This window comes from Peromyscus leucopus, chromosome 5, assembly GCF_004664715.2.
Source record: "Peromyscus leucopus breed LL Stock chromosome 5, UCI_PerLeu_2.1, whole genome shotgun sequence".
Taxonomy (NCBI): Eukaryota; Metazoa; Chordata; class Mammalia; order Rodentia; family Cricetidae; genus Peromyscus; species Peromyscus leucopus.
In genome coordinates, this window is record NC_051067.1 from 27,166,973 (window position 1) to 27,194,835 (window position 27,863).

The 27,863-nt window shown below is 42.5% G+C and overlaps 1 protein-coding gene across 1 annotated transcript in view; it reads left to right on the plus strand.

Moving 5' to 3' along the window:
* Nucleotides 1-27,863, plus strand: part of F13a1 (coagulation factor XIII A chain) — a 162,185-nt gene that overhangs the window by 3,636 nt on the left and 130,686 nt on the right. Inside the window, exon 3 of the mRNA XM_037205794.1 lies at nucleotides 8,358-8,546. Coding sequence (XP_037061689.1) covers nucleotides 8,358-8,546 — 189 coding nt within the window. The remainder of the gene's footprint in view (nucleotides 1-8,357; nucleotides 8,547-27,863) is intronic.

Genomic DNA, 27,863 nt, shown 5'->3' on the forward strand with positions numbered 1-27,863 from the left:
TTTTCCCCAAAGAGAAGCCATGCCTACTGTGCAGGTGTTCCTAAGGACTGGATAGATATTGCCCACGACGACGACCTCTGGACCACCACACATGACAAGTGATGGTCAGTTAGTTAGAGTGTGCACACAATCCTTCCCTATCAAGAGCAGGACATCACTGATGGAGAACCTAAGGAAACTGTAAATCTGAGCCAAATGTTACCAATGACATATAAAAATCACCAGATCACCTGAATGGTCGGTTGATTTTTTTTTTTCTCATACCTGAGATAATTAGTTTTCTGTAAATCTACCTTTGAAAGCAGAGATGGGGAATAATTCAGCTGTTTTGAAAAGGCAGTCTTTATTTACTTTGCAGTCACGTGCCCACAGCCCACATAACACATGAGTTGTTCTCATGCAGCCCTCACACAGGAAAATGAGGGGCTGGTGACCAGAAGATGCTCTGAATGGATGAAAACAGCCAGTCACAAATTAAATGACTCAGCATTCCTAATCACTGTAACTCATTAATAACATAGTTCAGTTTTCAAAAGTATGTGTTTTTCACTGCATGCTGTGAGGATGGGGCCTCTGAACCAAGAATCATACCTGGGTAGTTTCAAGAGAGCTGGACAGGAAAAAAAAAAAAAATCAGCAGACATACTGTCTGAATCAGGCTATTATTCTGCAGAGTTCAAATTTCTGTTTGTCTAAAAAGCATCAAGTGGGTTTGGCACTAAATATATCAAGCCTCCCTACCTCCATCCCAATCCAAATCACCTTAGTAAAAGTACTAATGAATGCCAGTAAGGCTTTTCCCTGGTTCAGGCAGTCTTCTTGCAGTTCACCCAGTGGCCACTAGTGGACCCCAGGAGCACTTACATCTCCACTTCTCAGGATGCCTCTGACTTCAGGGTCACAGAGTCCTAGATCCAATTCTCTATCCCCACTACTAGTTCTCAGTGGTAACTTTTTCATTTTCAAAGCTGCCCTTGTAAAACCAGCTGAGCAGATCAGAGAAGCAAGGAGAGGGAAAGAAAGAAAATGCCGAGCTTTTCGTTTTAATTAGCCCCACATCCATGAATACTGACAGTCACTGGGATGTATTCATGGATATTCAGTATATCCAGGATGTGGCTGATGAATATGTATAATAGACTTTAACCATGGCTGGAAATAGTTGACTAAGAATTGTTTTATGAGAGTGAAGCATGCCATATTCCCAACCACTTGAAAGGCTGAGATAAGAGGTCAGCCTGGGCAATATAACAATGACCCTTCTTAAAATATTATTTTAGTAAGGTATAAAAACCCACATCAGACTGTATAAACTTATGAAAGCTTCCCCAAATACATTCTATAGTGTTTAAGAAAAACAGAGGTATTTGAGATTATAATTGAATGTTGGAGGTAGGACCAAGCTGTAGACATGTCTGATGTCATCACATACTTTTAGAGATCCTTAGCATCCCCCATGTGTCCCATAACAGGAAAATTATCATTAATATCTGCTCATATTATTCAGATTGACATCCATTTCATATGTGTGTGTGTGTGTGTGTGTGTGTGTGTGTGTGTGTGTGTGTGTGTGTATACACTGTGGGTAGACATGGAAGCTAGAGACTGATGTTGGCTATCTTCCTTGATTACTTTACCTTGTTTATTGGGACTAGGTCTCTCACTTGGACTTAGTTCATCAGTTCGGCTAGTCTAGCCAGACAGCTTGCTCTAGAGATCCTCTGCTTCCACCTCTAGAATCCAAACTCTGGTCCTCACCCTTGTGTGGCAAGTGCTTTTACCAGCTGAGCCGTCTTTGGAGCCTCGTGGGCATCAGTTTCTAAAAGACTGTTCTATACATTCAGTTGGTGTTTCTGTAAACATCTCTCCACGGCCTTCCAGGTTTCAAGTCATGTGTGGCTAGAAATGTAATGCTACATAAGACTATTTCATCCTCTTCTGCTGTGGGACTCTTATGAACAGAGTGGCCATTTGCAGCAGTTATTAGAATATCTACGTGGCAGGTCTATTGTATTGGAGTCAGACAAGGAAGCAGGGCTGGCCTGGTGACCATTCAAATGGAGGCAGACCCAGCAGTTTTTAGGATAGTGGGGTCTAAGTGTTTTTCTGACAATTTCTTCTACCATTCTTTGTCAGAACCTAAACCAATCTCTCAACCAGTTAGTAATCAACTTCTCTTTGGTGCCAAGGAGGTGCTTATGACTTAGGATTATTGAAAGAATGAGAGAGGCATTCAATATGTGATGAATAAATGAAATGTTGAGTGAAGTTCATCACTCACCCAGTTCATGAAAATTATATTTGCTGTCATTTACATGTCAGGAGCTGTTTCAGAGTCTATCTGGGAAAAAGGAGAGGAAGTCAGTCTCTGACCTCAAGTGGCTTTCATTCTAAAAAAAAGAAAAAAAAGGCAAAGATCACTTCAATTCAGTCTAGTAAACACTGTAATTGAGATTTAGGTAAATTATAGTAAAACAATAGATACAGAGGTCTTGTGGCATAGTGGAGTAGGGAAGAGGATGAGGAAGACTTCCGGATAACAAAGACATCTCAGCTGGGTCTTGTAAGATGACAAAGAATGTTTTAGACATGCTAGGCACAGCAGTAGAGACTACCAATACATGATGAGTTCAAGGCTAGTCTTGGTAAATAGGAGACTCTCGACTCTCTCTCTCTCTCCCTCTCTCTTTGCTCTCTCTCTCTCTGCTCTCTCTCTCTCTCTCTCTGTGTGTGTGTGTGTGTGTCAATAAATTTTTTAAAAAAAGGAATAAAAACAAGGGCCAAGCCAAGTGTGGTAGTGCAAGCTTGTAACCCCAGTGCATTGAAGGCTGGGATCTTGAGTTTCTGATCAGTCTGTACTACATACAGATGATGTAGACCACATGGGATGACTTCCTGGATAAGAAAGCTTGGTGTGCCATTTATGAGGACCAGATCCTAGTACCCTTGTAATTAATTAGGCATCATGCACACTCCTCTAAGCCTAGGTCTTGCAGTGAGAAGAGACAGGAGGATGGCTGAGTTTGTCTGCTTCCAACCTAACTGAGAAAACTCAAACCTCAAGCTCAAGGAGAGACCCTGCCTTAGAGAAACACACATAAAATGATTTAGTAAGTCTCCTTTAAGAGATGAAGGAAGAGAGGATAAAGAACACAGAGAAAATCATTTTCAAACAGACAGGTAGCATATACTTAGTGGTGAGAATTAGCTACAGGACAAGGAAAAAGCAAGCTTCAAAAACTTGGCAGGGGTCACACTACAATGAGCATCAAAGACCCTGCTTGCCTCCCATCCTGCTGAACCCAGGGGCCTTGCTGTGGACTCTCAATAGCAGATGTATGGTTTTTAAGAGTAATTCTTATAGTGAAGAGAAAGGAGAGAAGGAGGTATTTCAGGCTAGAGGAGAGGTAGACCAAAAGACATTTAGCCCCTGGAGAAGGTGTGGGTCTCATTTCTCTTGTTCTAGGATTTCTGAAGCATTTTAGGTTATGAGACATTTTCATAGCAACAGTTTAAATAATGGCTGCTGAAGAAAAAAATGTCTTTAATTGTTCTAATTATACTTTCTCCTCCTGAGTCACCAAAAGATGGGTGAGAAAAAGCCTTCCTGTGGCTCTTCCCACCATAAACAGACCTACTTCCTCATGCATAGCATGAATGCCTATAGCTTAGTAATAATGTTACCAAAGACGGCAGGGAGAACTCAGCTCACCAGGGAATTCCTAGAATATGAACCTAAACATTTAACTTATTTCAAGATTCCATCTGTGACAGGTATAATCATTCTCAGAAGAATATTTTTGCAACCCAGGGAGAAGATAATCCACTTTTTTTCATATTAGGGAGAGAGTAGGAGGACAGGGAGGCAGCTGACACTTGGGGAGAGACTTTCTTCCTTTCTTTAACAGCCCATTTTCTGATGTGTTTGGAATTAGACTAAATTGTGTTAGGTAGACTTTTTGAAAGCTGTCACTTTGAAAGGGCAAGCTGCCAAGTTCCTAGCCATAATATAACTTAAAAAAGAGAGAGAGAGAAGAAGTGGCTTCCCAGTGTGCTGTTCCATTTTGCTAGGAGCTGAGCTTGGACAGGGAGATGTGAATTCATTTCCTGCTTGTGGTGAATGAGGCCTGAACAATGATGAAGCTCTTTCTGTCTAAGTTATGTCTTGTTAGGCCAATAAACAAAGCACAATCCATCCACCAGCTTAACAGATGTTTTCTGTGTACCACACGCTTGGGGAGGGGGCACTGGTGGGCAAATGGGCACTAGAATTCCTTCTGTTATTTTTTATGCTTGTGCTCATGTTTCATGGCAACAGGCTGCAGAGTCCTTGCTATGACCAAATACTGTAAGAGCCAGTTGCTTGCTTTGTGTGTGGTCAGCCGTGGTCAACCAGAGAAATGTTATTCATTTGGTGGCACTGGAGACCCCACCTCGTCCCCCACCACCAGCTCTCAGCACTGTGATTTGGATGTAGTTTGTCTCTTTCCATGCATCTTACACGTTTGTCTGGCATCTCTAAAGCTTTGCTTTAGATCTTTTACCTATCAGAGTGGCTTTTAATCTTCCACCCCTCAGCCAAGTTTAATTTTTGTGTCCTTTTTTTCCAAGTTTCACTTTCTAAATGAAATGTTTTCTTAGTCAGATTGTTTTAAAATGGAATCTTAAGAGATTAGATGGGAATTTTTAATTTAGCTTTGCCCTGGTTTCTCCTCACTTAGAATGCAATGTTTTTCTATGAATTTTTTCCTTCTTTTCCAAAGGCACTGACTTATTAGGGTGATATGAAATAAAAATAAATAAAAGATACTTGAAACAGGCTTTTTGAAGATTCCATGCTTAAAGTTAAATATCCGCAAAAGCAGAGCAATAAACTACATAAATAATAAACACATCTTTCCGGAGCCATTCTGCTCTCTGCCTGATGTACTCTTCCCCAGATGCCCTGGTCAACATTAACTATCAACTTTACAGAGTCCAGAATCGCCTGAAATGGGAGTCTCAAATTGAGTATTTGTCTTTATCGGTTGATCTTCAGGTATGTCTATAAGGCAGTAAGGGGGCAATTGCCTAATCAATACTTGTAATCATGCCTTGGGTGACAACACAAATTAACACACCATGGAAATCTGACTGTAGTGAATAGTAAATGTACTGAATGCACACTGAAGGTCCAAAATGATTATAAGAGTGTGGAATAATGAACCAATTCTACAAGTAGAAATGTAATATGAATTCATGCAAGGCCTTAAAAATGGAGCCACAGAGAAAAAAAAAACAGTTGCATAAATAAATATAGCTAAATAACTACACAGGTGAGAGATCTGTGGTATCTGGGGTAAATTGCAATCCACTATTGGTAGAAATGACATCAGAATGTATTTTAAGGATTTTGCTTCAGCAGATGCTTAATGGAAGAAATTAGTGTCCAATGATGCCTGAGTTGAAGAAACCAAAATACACTTTTTATTTCCTAAGATTTATTAACAGTCTCATTGTAGTTTATTAGAAAAACTACAGCCAGAATAATGTATTTTAGTCAAGGGAAAACTTTTCATGAAAGAAATTGAAAAAAATGGAATCCATTATGAAACAGAGGATTTGTAAAATTCTGGAAATGACTACTTAAAGAAGGGGTAAAAAGTTGAGGTGGTTTTACTCAGAGGGTGTCTCAGAGTGGTCTTTAAACTCCAGAGTACCAGATGGATGGAGACTTGCTCTGGGTATGCATGGAAGTCAGAATCAGGATGTGTGGTCAGAAAATCCACAGGGAAGCAGGCACCAGCCATCTTGAGAACAGTAGAGTCATGTAAGAGTAGACTGTATGTCCCTTGAGGTAGTGAGTCTCCTGTTCAAAGACCAGAATCTATGCATAGAGATGGCTCATCCATACCTAAAACATCTACCTAATGGTTCAGAAGGTGTCTTTGCCTCTGAGATTCAGTGAAGTTGTGATATTGGGGCATTTCTTCCACTCCTGTTCATGAATGGAGCACTGATGGACTCATTTTGAGATTTTGGGTTGATGATGATGATGATGATGATTAAGACACTATGTTAAGAAAGAGGATGTGTGTGTGTGTGTGTGTGTGTGTGTGTGTGTGTGAGAGAGAGAGAGAGAGAGACAGAGAGACAGAGACAGAGACAGAGACAGAGAGAGAAAAAAGAGAGAGAAAGAGAGACAGAAGGATAGACAGAGAGAGGGTTGTAGATGTGTTTATGTGTGTGTGCTCATGTATGTGCATGCACACTGGTGCGTGTGTATATGTGCATGTGGAGGGCAAAGGTCAACATCCAGCATCCTTTTGAATCATTAACCACCTTATTTTGGGGGGCAGGGTCTCTCACTAAACCTGGAGCTAGACTGCCTAACCAGCAAGCCTCGGGGCTCTGCCTGTGTCCACCCCTCCAACCCTGCAATTATAAATGCTTGCTGCTGTCACCTGGCTTTTTGACAGGAACTGGCAATCTGGACTCAGGTCCTCATGCTGGTACTTCACCCAATGAGTTGTCTCCACAGACACCATACCAAAGGCATAACCTTCAACAGTTGTATATACCCAGCTCATTCTTAGGTTGCTGTAACATTGGAACTGTGGCTTTAATAAAGCTATGGAAGTTAGGAGAAAAGGCAACATGTAAAAGAGGCTCCAAAATTATACATCTGTGGCTTCCAATTTAAAAGAAAAAAGTGCTCTTCAGGAGCCGCTGCATATAAACAAGTCTTCGAGATGAGGCCAAAAACAAAACAATGTCTTGCCTTTTGCCTACCTGACAGCACAGTTAAGAGGTTCCCATGAAGTGTTCCACCACATGGAGTGGCTCCATCAGAGTTCATGAGCTACTGTAGGTTGATGGTCCCACTCTGTGCCAGGTACAGTACCAGACCCACCCACTATAACTTAATCTTCATAGATATTCTCTAGGTAACAATCCTTATATGAAAAGGGAGAGAACTCAAGTCCGGAAGGAAAATGGTCATATACGAGGCATTTTGAGACTCAAATTTCAAGCTCAGTTTTACCCAAACTTTGACTTACCCAGTGTTTCAGAAGCTGCCAAACTTCGGAGTTTGAGGGAATCTCAATGTGCCCAACTTTTTGTTTTTTCTCTACAAGGGAAAAATGGCACTGGGAGCCCTATCTAGAATTCCTATGTAAAGCAAAGGGGTTTGGGAGATGGTGCAAGGAGATGCCTCCACGTGAACTCAAGCTCAGCAATTGTGCTTTCTGAATGCAGTGTGTCTCCAGCCATAAGAGGAAAGCATGCATCAAGTAGCGAGGCAGCTTGGGAAAATGAGGCCAGGCTACCTGACTCAACATCCCCTATGTGGAACTCCAAACATACATACAGAAACCAACACCCTCACTCAGTCTCCCAAACTCCACTGCAGACCTTCCTGTCTACAATGTGTTGATCATGTGCATAAGGGAATGAAGACAGGCAAGAGGGGAGCGGGCGTTCTCTGGGGTTAGCATGCGTCAGACTCTCAGCAAGTTCCTTTCACGCATGCAGACTCATGTCACCATCATATGTGGAAGCCTCTGGGTGATGCTGTAACCTTCCTTACACAGGAGTCTGTAAAACAAGTAAATGTGTGCAATATATGCAAAACTACATGAGTAGTAAACATAGAGCTGACATGTGTACTCCTGATTCCAAAAGACAAAAAACCTGGAAATTTTGGCATCAAAAAGGCAGCAGTCTGACACCTAGATGGCTCACTTAAGAGCCAAGACAGTGTGAGTGTGATTCTGCCTATGCCAGTGGACATGGTCACATGTTGTCACACAGGAAAGCTGCCTTTCTTTTTAGAGCACTGCCCCCTCCCCCTCCCGGCCTTTGAGGAATCAGATCTACTTTTAGAATTACAGTCGGAGGACATCTGACCCTTCCTGGGGTAGGAGGAGAAGTTTGGATTAATGGCTAGCTTTGTGCCTTTGAAACTTTTGTCAGATTTGATCCCTCCTTTTTTTGAAAGATGGGGCAATTGAAGTGGCAATGTCACACAGGGAGGCATAGTCATGATGGGAAGGACCTGACTTAACAAAACCCAGCATGAGATGGGAGGCTTGAACTCTGACCCTCGCTTGCTTCTCTGTGTCTAGATCTATCAACTAGGCACCTATCTCTCCCAAAGTATCCTGTGCTCTGAAACGAGCTCACAGGTAGGGAGAGGTTTAAAAAAACACCTGTCTTCCCAAACAAGGGGCTGGTTCTCAAATCCGCTGCCCCCTCCTTTCTCCTGCAGTTTCATTCAGCCGATTTTCTTCTAGAAAAAATAACCTGGATTACTGAGTGTGCGTTTAGGTCAAACATCTTTAATGATTTCCTTATTTTGCTTTCTGCACGGACAGATTACCTGAATGTCACAGCTGTTCACCTGTTCAAAGAGAAATGGGACAGCAACAAGATTGATCACCACACGGACAAATATGAAAACAACAAGTTGATTGTCCGTAGAGGGCAGTCTTTCTATGTCCAGATTGACTTCAATCGTCCATACGACCCCAGGCATGATCTCTTCAGAGTGGAATATGTCATTGGTGAGTGCTACCTGCCCTAACCGTGATACCAGGGGTCACAAAGCAGAGAGAGGTGGATGCTGGCAATGATTATACTCCTTCCTAGTCCTGCATTTAAGCCTGGTGGGAGGAGGGGTCAAAATGGCCAAGCACCAATAATTTGGAGTCTAGCATATAAGCATGTTTAGCGTAAAAAAATATTTGTTTTGTTTTTCTCAAATGTTTTTGGCATCCTGTAGTTGTGACTTAACTTTACAGTGATTTAATTGGTCTCATGTGCTGGGAACATTTGAAAACTTCAGCATCGAATCTCCACATTTGAGACCCCAAAGTTAGATAGGCAAGAATTCAGTCACCAATGGTCCATGAAAAAAAGGATAGTCCAGTAAAACTTGCTGACCACTTTGTACTTTCTCTTGAAGACTGACAGTATTCATTAGGTTCTAGAAAGTACCATTTAGCTTTATTTGCTCCATTGATTCTCAGATTAATTTGGTCTTGCTTCTCTTTTACAAAGTCAGTAATATTTGACATATTTAAGTAAACATTCTCTGGGCATTTATGAATATTAAAGAAACACAGGCACAGAAAACGAAAGGTGGCTCAAGTTAAGGAAATATGTCCACATAATCACTCACAGGAGCTGAAGAAAAAGCCCGGCCATCCTGGCTTTTTTTCCCATTGCATGAAAGACTATTTATCCTCTAAACAGCAGCTTAAGTGGGAAAGAGTCTAAAACTTCCATTATAATCAGAAAAAAAGACAGAAATGCCTGCTCTCGCCATTTGTTTATTAAACAATCAAAGGAAAACATTGCTGTATGTATGGTTTGCAAAAAGAAATAATGCTAGAAGGATATCTGCTATAAAGAATGGGGAATGAGAGCTCAAAGTATATATTTTGGATGGCATTATGAGTGTATATTTAGAAAACATAAAGTCAAAGGAGGCAAGGCACAGTATTAAAACTTCTTAAGATGTCTAGACAGAGATGAATACTTAAAAACCACGCCCTTTACCTCCCCAGCAGTAACCACTTAGAACTAAGAAGGGCTTCCTATATAATGGTAACCATGATTTTGGAAGATCAAACTAAACCTAGAAAATATAAGATACAAATTTATATATGTGATATAAATTCCACAAGAGATCAATGAAGAGCCAAACATATTCTTAAACGGGAAGTTTCGATATGTTTTTGATAGTCTTCCAAGATGTTCGTCAAAAGTGACAACATCCCAGTTAGGCTGAAGCATGAGTTTTGTGTCCAACTGTGTAACATGATAACCACAGCTCATGGTAATGTGTAACAGGCTTTGGTACAAAGAGATGTTTTGTTTTGTTTTGGTGTTTTCAGACAGGTGCTAACTCTGTAGTCTTATTATAGTTTGTTTTGGAATGCTCTTGGGATCAACAGGTGTGAAGAAATATAGGACTCAGGGCTGGGCAGAGGGAAGAGTTAAGTAGCAAAGCAACAGAGGCCTCAGTGGACCCCAAGGTGTGCTATGTAGCTGGACTAGGTTCTTCAGAGTGGTCCCATTGCAAGGAAGGGGGTGAGCCTTTTGGCCCTGTGCATGAGCTGGTCCTCTGTTCTTGGTTGCCCTTGGGGAAAGGCTGTAATCTTAACATAGATGGTTTCCTGTGTTGGCCAGCAAGGCTGCAAGAGTGGGTCAGCGGTGGAGAGCTGCTAGCCACTGTCAGCCTTAGCAGGACGCAGAGGTCTGGGCCGCGTACTGCAGTATCCACTATCATGAGCACCAAGGTCTTTAAAAAGACAAACAAAAAAGAAACTGTATTGGTTTTATTTCTTCAGTATAAAGGGAGAAAACAAACACAGAGCTCATCTTACTTTTAAGATAAAACCTATATATAGTCAAACTAACATGTATTTTAAATCTTGCTTAGCCTCTTTATATGTTTAGCATTAAGTGCTGTTCCCTGTGGCCCTTCTGGGAATTACTACATTCGTGTATTTTCTATTCTAAATTTGTCGTCAATGTAAGAAAAAGAAAGTAACGAGATTCAATGTTCTACTATTTAATAGTTGAGAACTCACCCACACTTAAAGGAGATAATGAAGGGACCAGGGATGGGGGATTTGTCTCCTGTCCTTTCTCTATATACTGTCACCCAAAATGTTACAGGGCCATTGCGGCAATAGTGTAAGACTGGGATTGCCTGGCCTTTCTCTAGCCCTGGCCAGTTTTCTTCTGGAAGAGAAGAGTATCTTCTGTTAGAAGGCTGAGGGGCTGGTTACAAGGCTTCACATGATGAAGGGAATAAGTGGCCCCTACAAGCTGCCCTCGCCACACATAAATGCATGTAAAAATGCTTGAATTATTTTAAAAAATGACAAGGGCCGGAGAGATGCCTCAGAGTACCGCTCCTGTAGAGGACTTGGGTTCAATTGCAACTCCTATGTCAGTTGACTCACCTGTAACTCCAGAACTGGGGAATCCGACCCCCTCTTCTGGCCTCTCCACACACCTGCACTGACATGCACAGACACACAAGTGCGCATAACTAAAACTAAAACAAATCTTCAAAAACTAGAAGGTTGAGCACAATTCAAATATATCAGCAATCTTAGTTGAAGTATTCATTTTAAATAACAAATTACACACACACACACACACACACACACACACACATACACACTCCTGATTTGCCTCCAGTCCACACCCAGTACTTTTTGTTGTTGTTTCTTTTGCTTCCCTGGAACTCTGTCTCTAGAGAGATGAGCCAGGACAGGTTAACACTGTGGAGTGTCCCTTTGTTACTGTCCTCAGAACCTCGCTCATGGGTCTTAGCAACTCTTATAAAGGAAACACATTTCATTGGGGTGGCTTACATTTTCAGTTTAGTTCATTAGCATCATGATGCAACACGGTGGAGTTCAGGCAGACATGGTGATAGAGAAGAAACTGAGAGTCCTACATCTTGACTCTCAGACAACAAGGAGTGGTCTGAATTAGGCACAGCTTGAGCATAAGAGACCTCAGAGCCTGCCCCCACAGTGACACACTTCCTCCAACAAGGCCACGCCTGCTTCAACAAGGCCACACCTCCTAATAGTGCCACTCCCTATGAGCTTATTATGGGGGCCAATTACATTCAAATTACCACACCTCTCTTCCTCCTCTCTTCTTTCCTTATTTAAATACACATTTAATATTTAAGTGATTCCTTTCAGAGTATTTAAGCAAGATGGTCCCAGATGAACCTATGTATACTGGGTTTTCCAAGGAGATGGCGTCCTGGAAAGTCCTGGGGAGAGTTAGGGCATTTACTCTGGCAGGATTTTGCAAGCTTTTGTTTGACAACTGCATTCATTAGATGTGGGCAGACACAGCCAGCTGGAGCATTAGGTGGGAAGTGTTAATGAATTTGAAGAGGTGGGTGTGGCCTTTTCTCTCTCACTCCACCTCAGCCTGCAGCAATGATAAATCATGAAAGCTGGAACCAAGTGTTAATTGTGGCTTTGCTAACCTGTGGCTGCAGCTAGGACTGGAGAGCAGCGGGTGGTGTTAATTTGCTGTTACTTTAGCACACTCCCCCTTCTTCATATCTAGTTGAGAGAGAGAAAAAAAATCATCCTTTAAAAAAATCACTACTATTATTAACACATATGAATTGTACAAGCTAATGGGTTCTGTTGTGACATTGCCGCACATGTATATACCAGGCTGTATTCGCTCTTCTGCTGTCTCTTGCTCTCCCCCTCACCCCTTCCCGGTTCTGAGTAGTCACTCTTCTACTTTTGTTATGCCCAGATCACGGGGACCCCCCAAAAGACCACCACAGAGACCGAATCCTGCATATAAAAGCAAAGAGCCTTTATTATCTTCACGCTCCGGGGCTTGGTCTCTCTGTCTGTTCAATGCAGCGGTGAGAGCAGAGAGCCTGGAGCCCAGGCAGGGTGGGGGTTTTGTCATAGCAGAGGTTGGAGTGAGGGGATTTCCAGGGTTCAGGACCCTGATTGACTGACCATTGTCTAGGGGGTATCTGTAACACAAAAATAGGTGTGTGCTAGACTCAGGGACATCTGGCCACCTTATCTCGTGGTTAGAATGTTTGGGATGTCAGGTACTTCCCCATCCCTGGGTGGATCCCTGAGTGTTGTCAGCTTAAGGCTTTTCCTGGATCTGGGTGTTGCCTGCCAGTAAACCTGTCACAGAAGCTGTGTCTAGGCCCCTAAGCCTGTCATGGCAGCTGTGTGGTCAAGCTGTTTGGGGGCCCCTCCATACTTTCAAGCCATTTCTCTTTTCTCCTTTCCAATCATGGCAGACAAAAACGACGCTCATCTTTCTGTGTGTGGCTTATTTTTAACACGGTGTCCTTTAGCCTCATGGGTTTTCTTGCATGTTTCCTGATTCCAGGTCTCTTTAGAACTAAATCATACTTCACTATGTTTATATGTTATATTTTCTTTATCCAGTCTTCTGGGACAGGCACCTTGGTCTAATTTCATATCTTGGTTGTAGTAAATAGTGCCTCAGTACACACAGATATGCAAATTTCCCTACGGTACACTGACTTAGATTCCTTCAGGGGTGCTCCCAGGAGTGGGATAGCCAGATTAGAAACCTAGTTTTAATTTTTTGTAGAGCCTGCATGCACTCTATGGGGGCTGCATTAATTTGTACCCACCCATAGCTACCCATACCTATGCGTTCCTTTCCCACCTCCTTCCTGTCCAGTATTTGCTGTTGTTTTTCCTTCATTGTGTTTCGGTGATAACTATTTGGGCTTGAGATGAGAAAGTTGTTCCAAGAAAAGAATTCTTGGTTGCCTTCCTCAGCTGTTTCCTGAAATAGGAGGGCTATGTGGCCCTCTGGAGGAATGCTCTGATCCGTAAACAACTTCCTCCTTCCTGGGTTCAATCACAGGATCCCCAGAGGCTTGAGGCAAGGACTTCAGAGCCTCTCCTGGCCTTGTCCTCAGTCTCACAATGGCCCCCCCCACAGCCCTACCCTTTGTACTTCCAGTTACAGCAGAAAAAAGAGGAGGAGGAAGACACTAGCGAGACCAGAGCCTCTTATCAGAAAAAAACAAAAACAAAAAACCAAGCATTTCCCAGAAGCTTCCAGGAAAGCATGCATGCCTCACTTGTTCCTTTCTGGGTGACGGAACCTGTGAAGCCTTCATCTTCCCCTGGTTACATTAGTCAGTCTTACACTGCTGTGACCCAAACACCCAAGAAGACAACTTAAAGGAGGGAAATTGTATTCTGTCCGTATTAAGAGATGTTGGTCAAACCCCTTGTCTCCTCTGTCTTTGAGCCCATGATGGAACAGAATGTGCAGAGGAGGTTGATAGTTCAACTCACCTATTGTAGACAGCAAGCAGAGAGACAAGGGACTGCAGACCCGGTATAAACTCTGAAGGCAGACCTCTCGTGTTCTACTCCCTCTAACTAGGACCCACCTCCTCAACTTTCCAGAACTTCTCAAAATAGTGCCACCACCTAGAGATCAAGTGACCAATATATGAACCTATGGGGACATTGCAGATTCAAGCTATAACTCCAGGTGTCTCCAGAGGAGGTGGTATGGGGACACTAAGAATGTTTATAATGTAGGCTAGATTCCTGTCCATCTTTGTCAACCTGTGTACACATACATGACAGTAACACTAAGGTAAGTCATTTGTGATTACAGCCATCAAGTGCCCAGGCATTTCCAGGGCTAGGTCATGTGCATATATTCAATATATCTTTAGCATTACAATGTATCAAAATATTGTCACCAACACGTCAATGTTTCTATTTCTCTCATTTGTTGTGTAGCATTTATTAAAAGTTAACAGAGTATCAGGGTCTGGGATGAGAATGAATAGAGAAGTCTCACTCATGATGGTTTGCTCCAGCACATGCCATGTGGTTGTGGAGCATCAAGACTGGAGGAGAGATGCTCAGAGGACAGAGAATGAGAGCCTGGATGAGGGATGCAGTTGGAGAAACAAAGGAGTAAAAGTATTCAAGAAGTATTGAGGAGGCAAATATGTGAGATGGCTGGGAGGCAATAGAAAGAATGAACCCAATGTAACTCTCATGTTCTCTTGGCTGTGACAGAGCCAGAGCAGGAGAGAAACCTGTGAGTGTGGGAAGTGATGGCCATGGCAGTGCTCTCCAGTGGTGACTCACTTGCATGCGTACCTCAGTGCAGGGTGATGTGTGTTTCCCACTTACTTCTTCTGGCACCGATCTGGACGTGGCACTATGGCCACCGCTTTTCAGATGACATTAAGATTGAAATGATTAAACAAATATGCCCAGGTTGAACTTGGAAAGTACTAGGGCTGCTCTTTGGGGTTTCCAAGTGACTTCAGTGACTGTATGTTCAAAGACAGTGTGAGTATGAAGCATAGGGGTGGTGTTTGGGTTGGACAGAGGGAAATTGAGGTAGCATCCACATCTGGATAGACATGTTCATTCAGCAAAAATCAGTCTTATAAGCAGGGACTTGAATCTTTGGGGAAAACAACTTTAAAGGAAGATGCCAGAAACGGGAGTCCTTGAAGGGGGAAGCAAAGGTTTAAAGGATCTGAAGTCAGGAGGGAATCAACAAAGGCACTAAGACTAAGACAGTTAAGACAAGAGTTGACCATGGTTGGAATTTCCCACTGCACTCAACAGTTAGGGAAATATTGCTTGCCTGGCTGACAGAAGCAGTGGTAATGATCTAAAGGCAAATGAGGTTGAGGTAATAGATGTGTCAAAAGTAGGAAAATAAAGTCTCAATAGTAACTAGAGACATGAGTTCGAGAGAGGGTATTTTGCTTTGAGATTTGTTTCAGAATTGGGGGGACTTGAACCTAGTAGGCAGATGGGGAAGAACAATCAGGGGAAAAGGCCCAAGGAGTCAGAGAAGCATTGGGTTCCTAGAGGAGAAGCATAGAGCACCAGCTTGAGTGAAGGTGAGTAGAGCAAAGAATCTACCATGCTCAGAGGATGTAGGGAAAGAGGTTAGGTAGAGTGTGCTTGCTTTAAGTAGAAATATGAGATTGAACTAGCACTGTGCTCATGACCCAAGTCAGTCAAAGCCATAGGAGGTGAGCTAGCACTGCATGGGCTTAGGGAACAAAGGGCCCTTCTTATATCGATGTGCCAGTCCATCTTACATTGCTAAAATAAAATACCCAAGGCTAGGTACTTCATAAGAAAAAAAGGGGGGGGGGTCTTAAACTACTGTTTTGGACGGCTAACATCAGGTTGATCGCTCAGCATCTGGTGAGGGACTCATTCCCTGTATCCATCACTGGAGGATGGCATCATGCAGGGAGCATATGTAAGAGGGAAAGATCACAGGGGAAGAAAGCTAGAGACAGACATGGATCAGACTCATCTATTAGAACAGCCCACTCTCTCATAACTAACTTCCCCCTGCAAGACCAACACTCAGCCCTTCCAAGGCCGAGTCCTCAAGAACCTAATCCCCCGGCACTAAGCACTTTGCAACGGTTCTACCTCACTCTGACACGCTATCACACTGAGGACCAAGCTTCCAGCACACGTTCTCTGAGGATCATATTAACACCTTATCTAAACCATTACAGTATGTAGCATGAATCTTAACAGGTATTATTAATAAAATCAAACTTGAAGCCAGGTATTGGGGTGAATGCTGGAAGATCAGAGAAGCAGAATAAGCCACAGCTTCCTCACCTCACCAATGCCTCAGCTGATCCTGTTTCCTCAGACGGGAAGACTCTGTCCTCATCCAAATCGATCTCAGCTGAACTGCTACTCAAAAGCCTAAAAGCTTAACCAGCCAAAAGCTTCAAGTTTCCGGTCCTCACACCTTATATACCTTTCTGCTTTCTGTCATCACTTCCTGGGATTAAAGGCTCACTTCCTGTGATTAAAGGCTCTTGCTACCATGCCTGGCTGTTTCCAGTGTGGCCTTGAACTCACAGAGATCCAGGCAGATCTCTGCCTCTGGAATGCTAGGATTAAAGGCGTGTGTGCCACTATATTCTGGCCTCTATATCTAGTGGCTGTTCTGTTCTCTGACCCCAGATGTTTATTAGGGTGCACAATATTTGGGGGAACACAATACCACCACATTTCCCTTTTGTCTAAAATTTTAAAAGCTTATAACTAATACAAGAAAAACTATATTCAATAAGTATATACAATATACATTCAAGAATTACATTAATGATGTCTAGTCCAGTCCACTCTCTCAAGAATTACATTAATGATGTCTAGTCCAGTCCACTCTCTCATAACTAACGTCCCCCTGCAAGACCAGCACTCAGCCCTTCCAAGGCCAAGTCCTCAAGAACCTAATCCCCTGGCACTAAACACTTTGCAATGGTTCTACCTCACTCTGACACGCTATCACACCAAGGACCAGGCTTCCAGCACACGTTCTCTGAGGATCACATTAACACCTTATCTAAACCATTACAGCCTGAGAGCCAACTCTTTTAGGAGCGTGTTTCCTTTTTTATTTATTTATTTTTTTATAGTTCAGAAATCCCAGATAAAATTATCACACTGATGGGTGCTTTTCACACATATAACATAATTTCTCTGCAGAGAAATTTCCTGCCCCAAATCTCATAGAGTAATAAGTCAGAGGCCATGTTGTGTCTACACTTTATGCTTCATTTTGCTAAAAAGGGGGTTATTGAAGGAACACTTCTGCAGGGTGTCATTTCAAATCTTTGCCCCTGAGGGTTTCTGCATTGACAACGGGCATGCTCATTTCTAAGCATCCGTGTGAAGCAACTAATAATGGCATCTGAGAAACTAGGACAGTGTTTCCCAGGCTGCCTTCCCTGTGAACAACTGTCAGGAGATGCTCCCAGGAAAAGCAAGAAGTTCTGTGGTCAAATGCATTTGGCTCATGCTGTGTTTGTGCCTCTTCAGTCACCACATACATCTACATATTAGAGGCTTCCTGTCGGCAGGCATGCAGTCAAAACACAAATCTCGATTAGTGGAATATTTACTAAAATTGTTTTACTGCAAACTCGGCCCTAGTATGTTTCTATTGTTATAGTACCCCTCAATAAAATGCAGAACTCACCTTAGGAAGTGCAAAGCTCCAGCTGGCTATTACCTTTATTCTGTAGAGCACAGAGCAGAGTGGATGTAGCAACTTAAGTGGATTTAAAGTTATGTGGATGATGCTTAATATAATATCCCTTTTTACTGCACGACAATTTAAGATTTTGTGCCAGCATTACAATAAATGTCAAGTTGGCATTCATATTCAGCAACCTTCTTTTCAAAAATGAATTTTAACCAGATAGTGGTGGCACACACCTTTGATCCCAGCACTTAGGAGGCAGAGGCAAGTGGATCTCTGTGAGTTCAAGGCCAGCCAGCCTGGTCTACAAAGCAAGTTCCAGGAGAGTCAGAGCTACAAAGAGAAGCACGATCTTGAAAAACAAACAAACAAACAAACAAACAAAAAGAAAAAAGAAAAAAGAAAAAAAGAAAGATTTTTAAGTATCCTCTTTATAGTCACATTTCTTATTGTCCATATTTTTGTTTGACTTCTTCTACTACAATGCTCTTTTTTTTTTCTTTAGGGTACGCTTAGTGAACTCTTATGAACACTTTGCATGAGAAAGCACCAGACCAGGGTCAGAGCAGGAAGGATGCTCTGTCTTGAGTATGGTCAAGGGGACATTTCTGAGCAGTAAGATGCTCAGTCCCTGCCTTTGGGGTCCCGTGGTCAGGAGGACAACATGAGAAGTCCGATGCTCAGCTTGCTTCTGCCTCCAAGGAGCTGGTCCACAGTCAGTGGGATGGTGAGAAGTAGAGGGGAGAGCTTGGCGCCAGCTTCTTGAGGAAGATATTTGCAGCTATTTTGAAGGCTGTGTCTCACTGAGCACAACGCAGGAAATCCTCCAGGAAGAGCTTTTGAAGATAGGTCTAAAATGGGTGGTAGCAGCATCTATTTTGGGATACAGGGCAAGAAGGCCAGTAGGGCATGAAAACTGGAATATATGGGTTGTTTTGTACCACTTGTCAAGCAGTTTCAATGTTCTAGAAATAACCAGAAGCCTTGTACACAGGTTTTAAGTAAACAGGTAAACTGTTAAGGAGATCTGAAGCTGAAAGCCATAGCTCTCTCCTGTAATCTTGGCACTTGAGAGGCTGAGGCAGGAGGATTGTGGCAAGTTTGAGGCCAGCTTAGGCTAGAGTGGGACCCAGTATGGAAAAAAAAAAAGGCGCTGCTCTCTGCACAGCTTTGGGGGCTGAACTAACTGTGGTGATGAGAAGAAAGTACAGACATATGTGCAGAAAAGCTGGCATCAGGTGGGTCCTGCTCACCCTGGGGGAGGTCCTGCTCACCCTGGGGGAGGTCCTGCTCACCCTGAGGGAGGTCCTGCTCACCCTGAGGGAGGTCCTGCTCACCCTGGGGGAGGTCCTGCTCACCCTGAGGGAGGTCCTGCTCACCCTGAGGGAGGTCACCAACTGCAAAACTCAGGAAAACTCAGCATGTTTGTTTTGTGCTGGAGTTGAGGAGGTGGGTTTGTTATGTCCAGCTGAATAAGAAGGTGAGTTTACCTAGTCTTGGCAGGAGTGCTCTATAGAGATGCCAAAGCAGTATAGGGCAAATTGGTCCTGGACTACAATGTCCAACCTTTGAGTAAAAATACAACTTTTTTCTTTATAAGTCAATTCTCTCAGATGTTTTGTTACAGACTATAAAGCTAACTAAACCAACTGATTATGGACTAAAGAGCACAAATTCATATAAAATGCCCTTTTGTGCTAACACAAAAACCGGAAATGACAAAACTGGCAACAGGAAGGGTGATAATAACCACCACTAAATCTGGGAACCAAAGTCCACAGGGATTCAGTAACTTATTTGAGGATATGGGCAAATGATTTCTGTAGGTGTTTCTCAAAAGAAGAGATACAAATATCCAACAGATACATGAAAATATATTCTGTCTCCCTAATTATGAACACTATGTGATTTAAAACCACAGTGAGATGTCTGTCACCTTTTAGAATGGCAATTACCAAAAAGTTGACCAATGAACTAGTATTGGTGAGGATACTGAGAGAAGGGAGTCCTTTTATATTGTTGGTTGGGATGTAAATTAATAGGTCATTGTGGAAAATAGTATGGTCACTACACACACACACACACACACACACACACACACACACACATACACACACAAAACAAAAAACCCATAATTATACGACCCATGGACCCCACTTCTAGGTATTTATTCACAAGATAAAATAACTATGCTAAAGGAAAATGTGCACTCACATGTACTTTTCAACATTATTCACGGTAACTAAGATATGGAACACCCAAGTGTTCATCAATAAATAGGGTGATGTATACAATAAGATGCTATTATACTCTGTTCCTTGTAACAACATGGGTGGAACTGGGGGACATTATTCTAAGCGAGATAATCCTGTCACAGAAAACCAAATAATGTTCTCTCATTTACAGCTTGAATCTTTTATAAGAAATTTTTATTTTTGGTTATGTGTATATGTATGTGTGGGTACAAGAAGAGGCTAGAAGAGACCATTGGAACTCCTGACGCTGGAGTTACAGGTGGTTGTGAGCCATCTAAAATAGGTGATAGTAGCCATACTCAGGTCTTCTGCAAGAACAGTAAGTACCCTTAACCACTGGGCTATCTCTCCAGTTCCCACATGTTGGATATTAAAGATCAATTTCATAGAAACAGAGAATGGGAGGGTCATTAGTTGAGGCTAGAGTCTGGCAATGGGTACAAGGAGAGGGGAGATGTTGATTAGTGAGGACAGTTCCTGTTAGATGGGAGGAAGAGGGTGTGGTGATCAGCTGCACTGCATGAGGACCGCAGTTAAAAACTTGCATGTTTCAAAAATGATGAAATGCTCGATTCTTGATGTTTTTATCACAAAAAGGATAAATAGGCAAAGTGGTGGCTATCTTAGTTAGCTTGATTAATTTTTTCTATGATGCATGTTTGTAGCTGAAAATGTTACATTGTGTCCTTCCAAATAGCTACAATTACTATTAATCAAATAAAAAGAAATTCACACACAAACAAGAAAATACTTTCAAAAAGCAAACACAAGATGATTGCTGTCCTGTCTTTTGTCTCCTGGTGGCAAAGACAGGAATCCCTGAGTCTCTACACATAAATACCCAGTATCTATGCAACATTCACACTGAGGACTTAATTAGTCCAAGTAGGAACCCTGACAACCCACAGGCCAACTTCTTCCTGGAAAGATTTGCCTGCTCTTCTAGTTTGAGTGATGGAGACTGTTTGAGGTGGAAGTAGCAGGGGCCAGTGTCCACATCTCAGTACCTGAGGCCTCATTGCCTGCCTTCTCACTCACCTTAAGAAGAGCTGGAAATAGCTGTGCATGCCTTTGTCTATCATCACTTCTTACTATCACAGACCCTTTTGTGATCTTGACATCCCTTTCTATAATGTATCATTCTTTCTCTCTTTTTCTTGTTCTTACCCTTGTAAACAAGTAAACACACACACACACACACACACACACACACACACACACACACACACAGGAACACAGACACATGAACACACACACCCAAAGCATACATGTCTATGCATCTCAGCCAATAAGCACAAGTTTCTAAGCAAAGTTAGGGTCCCCAGGTTAACAGAGTCACCAGTGCATTTTACATCCCATGTGCTGCATAGAACATGCAGGAAGGAACTGTGGGGCTTGGAATGAGATTGCACCTGTACCTCTCTCCATCCCTCTTATTTCTGCCCTCTTCTTTCTGGTCCCCTCCTCTGATCATACCCTTGCCTCTCTCTCCATTGGTAAGCTCAGGTTTTACTGTGATCTCCCACACTTCTGAATTAATAAGCTCAGCTCATTAGTACCCACAGAATTGAAACTACTTGGTTAGAAAGTTGTAGTCGGAACTGAGGCGTGATGCAGTGGGGGTACTGCTGGGTGTTCCCTGTAATTCTAAAGTGTCTTGCCAATATGAAGTGAGGGGTGAGAAAAGTGGGGAAAGATACCTAATGAAAACTAATGTGCCAACCATCACACCTTGCTCTTAAGGCTCCCATCTAAAAGGAAGCATCATGTAAGTGGAAAGAAAACTCACTAAAGAAAGGCACTAAGTGGGCTAATTATTCATCACCCTTGCCCTCTGGTTCCTCCCTGAGCGCACTGCGAAGATTGATGGGGGATAACCAGAAGCTCTTTCAACTGCTTAGTGATGGTTGCTTGCTAATAAGATGACCCAATTACCAGTCCTATTCTGAATATTGCAAGTGCATAGGAAGCTGCATCTCCATGGCGTTTCTTATCAGAGGATAACCCACATAACGTGCCACTATTGTAGCAGCCAGACGGGCTGCATCAAGATGAGCTAAAAATAGCCCAGCATGTCTTTGGCTAGTCTCGCCCAGGATCTCAGCCCCCCTTTCTTGAATTTCCTCCTATTTCTGTAATCAGTCTCTCTCCATCTTTGTCTCTCCACTCTTTCCTGTTCTCACTCTCTCTCATACACACACTTGTGTCCCAGGCATAAATGGTTATGAATGTATTCACTGGCTAAGGGGGTGGGGAATGGTTGCTGCATGATAATAGCTCTAACTATTCTGTGTATTCACAAGGATTTCTTTAGCCTCCAGGCATCCAGAATAGGGCTCTGGACCTGTACCCCTGACTCTGGCTGAACACTCTCTTGACCACTTTTATTTACTATGTATGCTAAAGGTTGAATCGAGTTCCCTCCCTGTCCCTTGCTTGACTGTTCATAAGTTTCCTTGCTAAACTACAGGAGAGTTTGTGATGGCTCCTTCAGTCTCACAATCTACTTCCAACCTATGACTGCTTACCAGCCTTTATAAGATCACATCCAATTTCTAGTTCAGTGAATGTGTGTGACACAAAGCCTTGCTGTGTCCTCCATCCTGACATCCCATAGTGTGTGTGTATGTGTGTGTGTGTGTATGTGTGTAAAACAGAAGTTTAACAACACATACTATCTTCATTTAGTTTGATTGAAATCAACTTATTTTAATTAATAAGTAAGAATTCCACATTTTCTAGGGAACAGGATAATATTTTGGTACATGTATATATTGTTGGTGATCAGTTTTGAACACAGATCATATGTCTTCTCAGACACCTTTCTTTTTGATGAGACCATCTAAATCCCCTCTCCTACCAATTTCATTTTCACAATACATTGTTAGTTATATATAAAATACCACAAAAGCCATCCCACCTATTTATCTGTATCTTTGTTCCCATTAAGCGATCTCCTTATTCCTCCTTTTTGCATCCTCCCCAGGCCCCAGCAACCAGGTTTATACTGTCTACTTCTGTGAGCTTAGCTTTTTATATTCTACATGAGTAACCTCATGCCCCATCTGTATTTCTGTATCTGGATCATTTATTTAAAACTGTGAACCTGAGCCCATTGGTGTTTCAAGAAATGCCAGGGTTTCACTCTTTTATTACTAAATGGTGTTCCATTTTGTATGTGAATCATTTTAGCTTTCCCTTCACTAGGGAACCTGGCTGTTGTGAACAGTGCTGAAATAAATATAGAGGAGCAGATGATTGTTTTACGTACTGATGTTTTACGTACTATGCATCCATGCTCTTGGGTGCACACCCAGTGTTCCAAACCTTTCTTTAGAGTCTGTTACAGTTAGAGTAACAAGAATTCTGCAAACAGTCAACAGTTAGTCAATGGGCAGGCAGTCTGGAAGGGGAGGGCAGGCAAGAGCTGAAGAGCAAAGTCTCAGACAGGAAAACCTCAGGAGGTAGGTCTTGAGAAGAAACTTGAGAAATTGGGGATGTTTCAAAGGTAAGAGATATGACTGGCCTCTAGGTGGGATAGGGGTTATTATTCATGGAATTCAAAGGGCTTGTTCTCCAGATGTTCATCAGCTTCTAATGTAAGAGAATTCCTTCATGGACTAAAGTTCCTGCCTATATTCAGAGCCTGGGCACCACTCAATCTCCAGGCAGAGATGGAGGTCAATCCTGGGGAGCCTATGAGAACTGGGCCACCATAATGAAGCCAGTCTGCTGTCATTACTGGGTTGGTAACTGGCTTCTTGCTTTTTGGTGATTGGATGAGACATCTGGATTCTCCACACAACACATCATTATCCTCCCCCAACAATCCATTTCATTGTGTAGAGTACATTGCAAACCACCTCCCCAAAAACTCTTCTATCAAATGATTAGAATCTTATTAACAGATCAAATCCAATTAAGTCACCATTAGTTTTCAAGAGCAGTTTTCAAGCAGCTCAAGAAAATGTGCAGGTCTCTGTGAAGAGCTGCAAGAGACTTCACTGGGACCTGTTCTTTCTACAGACTCACCAACAGTGATCCCTGAAACAAAATATAGTTTTAAAAACAGATTTCTGGAAGAGATATGTAAAATGATAAAAGGGTTATTATAAAATCAAGTATTTAATCTCAAGCATTCACTTGAATGGAAATTGGAGAAGTATGTTCATGAGTCATAGCTTGAGAAGTTTTGTCATCTGCCTAGTCTCTGGTCAGGTAGAGATGCAGCCATTTGCATGATGAAACAGGAAGTACTCTCAGAACACCAGGCTGAGTTCATCCATCATGGCTATGCTTCTGGATGAAGCTTTATCACCAGCAGTTTCTCTAATGGAATGAGAATGCCCGGTGAAAGTAGCTAATCTTTTTCTGACAGCCACCGCTCATTCATTTACACAGATGGGCTTTTTCAGATGACTTGCTGCTCTTCTGGAGATAGGAGTGTCCTAAAAAGACAAGCTCTCCAAAGTTCGGAGAGACAAACTGAAACGTGTAGGGGGCTGGGCACCATGAGTTAGTGGTGGCCAGAGTGATGATCCTGAGGGTCGAATCTGTAGTCAAGGCACAATGAGGGAGTAGAAAGAGGAGATATGTCTAGGGTTAACTGTCTGATGAATAATTAGGACTGGCTGCTCTGGTGAGCTTGTCTCTGTAAATACTTTAATACCTATATCTGCACATGGGTAACAGTGATAATCATCATGAAGTGCATTTCATGAAAAAAAAAACCAGCATAGTTATCTAGGGTTGCACATAAGTATGATCACTTTCCCAGCCCACTTACTTTGTAGATCTAGAAATGTCTGCACCCAATGAAGAGTTTGAATACTCCTCTATACGAGGTCAGACAGGATCTGATGGAACTGAGTGGGTCATAATCCAGGACACAAAAAGAGAAAGAGAGTCTAGGAGGGATGCTGAGAAAGCTGGCATAGAGAAGAGTTAGAAGAATTGTCCTTAGCCAACCCAGGATATATGAGTATCAGAGAGGACATAAGGGGAAGTTACTAGAAATCTAGAGGAATGTGGCAGAGGCAAAAGAGAGAATCTTACGGTGTTAAACAATGTGGACACAACCCCAAATGGTACAGAAACTCCATTTCTATGAGAGAAATCATCAGGAGCCAAGAACATTTGATTGGATAGGGTGTGTCCTTGGTTGGCCTTAAAACTTCATGGTGGTTGCATTCAGCATAGTTCAGGTCAAGCAGAGGTGCCCATTCAAGATGAGACCAATCGAGAAGAAAACCGACCTCTAAAGAGTGTAGCACACAGAAACCGAGCTAGGAAACAGCTCTAACAAGGACTGGAAGAGACAAAATACAGCTTCTTTTTCAGCTACTCACTGCAGAGACAAGAGGCCCAAGCTTTAGCCACTCCTGCCCTCAAGCAGTAAAGAGCCAAGCCTATCTCCAGATCTGTCTGAGCTAAGCAGGGTATGCAGGATCCCACAGATACTCGAGGTTCTGGGTAGAGATTGGCAGATTTGAGCTAGCAGAAAACTTAAAAAGATAACCTGCAGGGGAAATAGGTCTCACTAGTGGGAACTACCAGAAATTTAGAGTAAGAAGGACAATAAATGGGCCAAGTCACATGCCTCTGAGGCTCTAACAGTCTGCGTATGGGCCTGTTACAGGTGGGGTGTGTAATGACATACATGTGTCAGCAACCTATACACCATTGTCCAAGCCCCTAAGGAACGGCATGGAGCTTGCTGGAGCAGTTTAGAAGCCTCACACTTCATCTGACCCAGACTTCACTGGCAGCATCCCAGTCCGTGATTGTCCTCATATGCCATTCCCCCAAACAATCATATTATAACTCATTCTAAGAGCGTTGGTTTCAGCTAACAGTTGTGGCCAGAGTCTACTATATTCATTCTTGCTAACCCTTTAATATCTATGAGAATAATTGTACTGACTCTTACTCCACATTTATACTTTGTAGGCAAGAATGCTTTAAGACCCAACCTTCCATAGTGGAGTTGTATCACTGCATTGGATGTGAGGAGAAGACTGGGTCCTCCACATTCTGTGGACACTGTCTTTTTCAAAGATTTTTTTTTCAGATCTCAGGCCCATGGTCCAGCCATGGTTACTGGAATATGCCAATTATCATTATCTGACTTTTCATGATCCCTCATCAAAGGAAGAAAATAGATGTGATGAGCATAGTCTTAGTTTAGGCAAAGCAAATAGAGGATCTATGGTGTGGGAGCAAGAAAAGACTTGGAGAAGCAAACTGAAATAGGCTATGGACTAAATATATTTGTACCCTCCAAACTCCTATGTCGATATCCTATCCTCTGGTGTGATGGTATTTGGAGATGGGGCCTTTGGGAAGTGATTATGTCATGATGGTGGAGCCATCACGAATAAGGTTAGTGCCCTGCACAGAAAAAGACAAGACCAGGCATCCATACTTTAATCTCTTTTCCTATCTCACAAGGACATAAAGAGAAAATGTCATGAAACAGGAAGTTGACCCTCATGGGGAACCAAATGTTCCAGCACTGTAAATCAAGAACTCAGCTTCTGGAAGTAGTTTAAGTCACCCAGGCTATAGTATTTTGTTCCAGTAGCCAAGCTGATGAAGATAGGAATCAAGGAATGAAACATCTGTCTGTCTCTGCAGTCTGGTAGCAAAGTGTGACACCTCACACTGTGGGAGTGAGTGACCTGTGGAGAAAGACATCAGCAGGACTTTATTTGGGGGGACGGAGTACATTCATCTTCACAAAGCTTTGAGTTCCTCCAATAGAGGCACTGGGCTTTCTATTTGCACTATCGTAAGAGCTGATGGTATTTTATGTTCTGTTTCCTTGTCTGGGAAAAATAGAAAAGCAGTGCACCTTTCTCTCCCGGCCTCATAACTGGCTCCCCAGAGTAAAAGCCACATTTGATACTCCACTCCTTAAAATTAAGTTGACAGTTCCCTCTAGGTTCAGCAGAAAGTTGGTGGCCAGATGGACAAGAGCCTCTAATATTCTGAAGCAATTAATTTCTCAAAGAGATGAGGAGATGTTTCTGACTAAAGTGACAGAAATGAGGTAGTGGGGACAACAAGGACGGCATTTTCCATCCAGCAGCGTCTTATTCGTGCAGCGTATTCCCGAGTGAGAAGAAATGACACGTTGCCTCCAGGATCTCATCTCAGCCATTTCAATCTTTCCTAACTTTTATATTTGTGAAACAAATTGCTTTAAACATGTCAAAGCCACTTGAGTTGAGTGTTAGCCAAATTTTAAAAATAAAGATGATTCACAAAGACAGCACTTGTGTTTGTAGACTTCAAGATAAAATTTTAAGGAAACAAAAACCACAGCCCTGATTATTTAGGGCATAGGCACAAGGTAATAATCTTTAGAAATTAAAAAGAAATCCCCCCTTTCTGCTAGATTTATTGACGACCCTGGCATTGTGGAAGATCAGTCATCTCTGTTTTGGTGAATTGCTAAGTTACTCCTCACACATTGATTCCTCAGCCCCTGGATTTGGTCTGCTTTTTCAGACTAAACCTTGCTAGGGTTCTTATGTTCTCCCACAGTCAGCCTGTATTCTCTTAGAGTTGATGTCTCTTAAGGGCCTCCTCATGCCTCTTGATGGAGAGAGGATGGTACCTGGGGTCAAAGTAGGCAGGTACCCCTCCAACATGTTCTTCTGAAAGACTGGGACTGATGCACCAAAGTTGTTGACCTCATATCTTGCCATCCCTGGATTTTAGTGTGTGTGTGTGTGTGTGTGTGTGTGTGTGTGTGTGTGTGTGTGTTTACTGACAAAGACCTTCTCCTACAGAAGCATGAAGATCATGGACATTGCCACTGGTGTCATGTGATCATATAAGTTAAACCCATGTGAGTTTCACTGTTGTTTCAATAATGTCCTATACAGCAAAGAGACCTGGTCAAATCCAGGATCACATAAAACGTTTTAGTTGGCATGTTTTGTGTCGAATTTCTTTAATTTTCTTCAGTTTGGAACCAATGCAGAATAGGTGTATTGTGCTTTGAATGAGAAATGTCCCTCACAGGTTCAGGTTCAG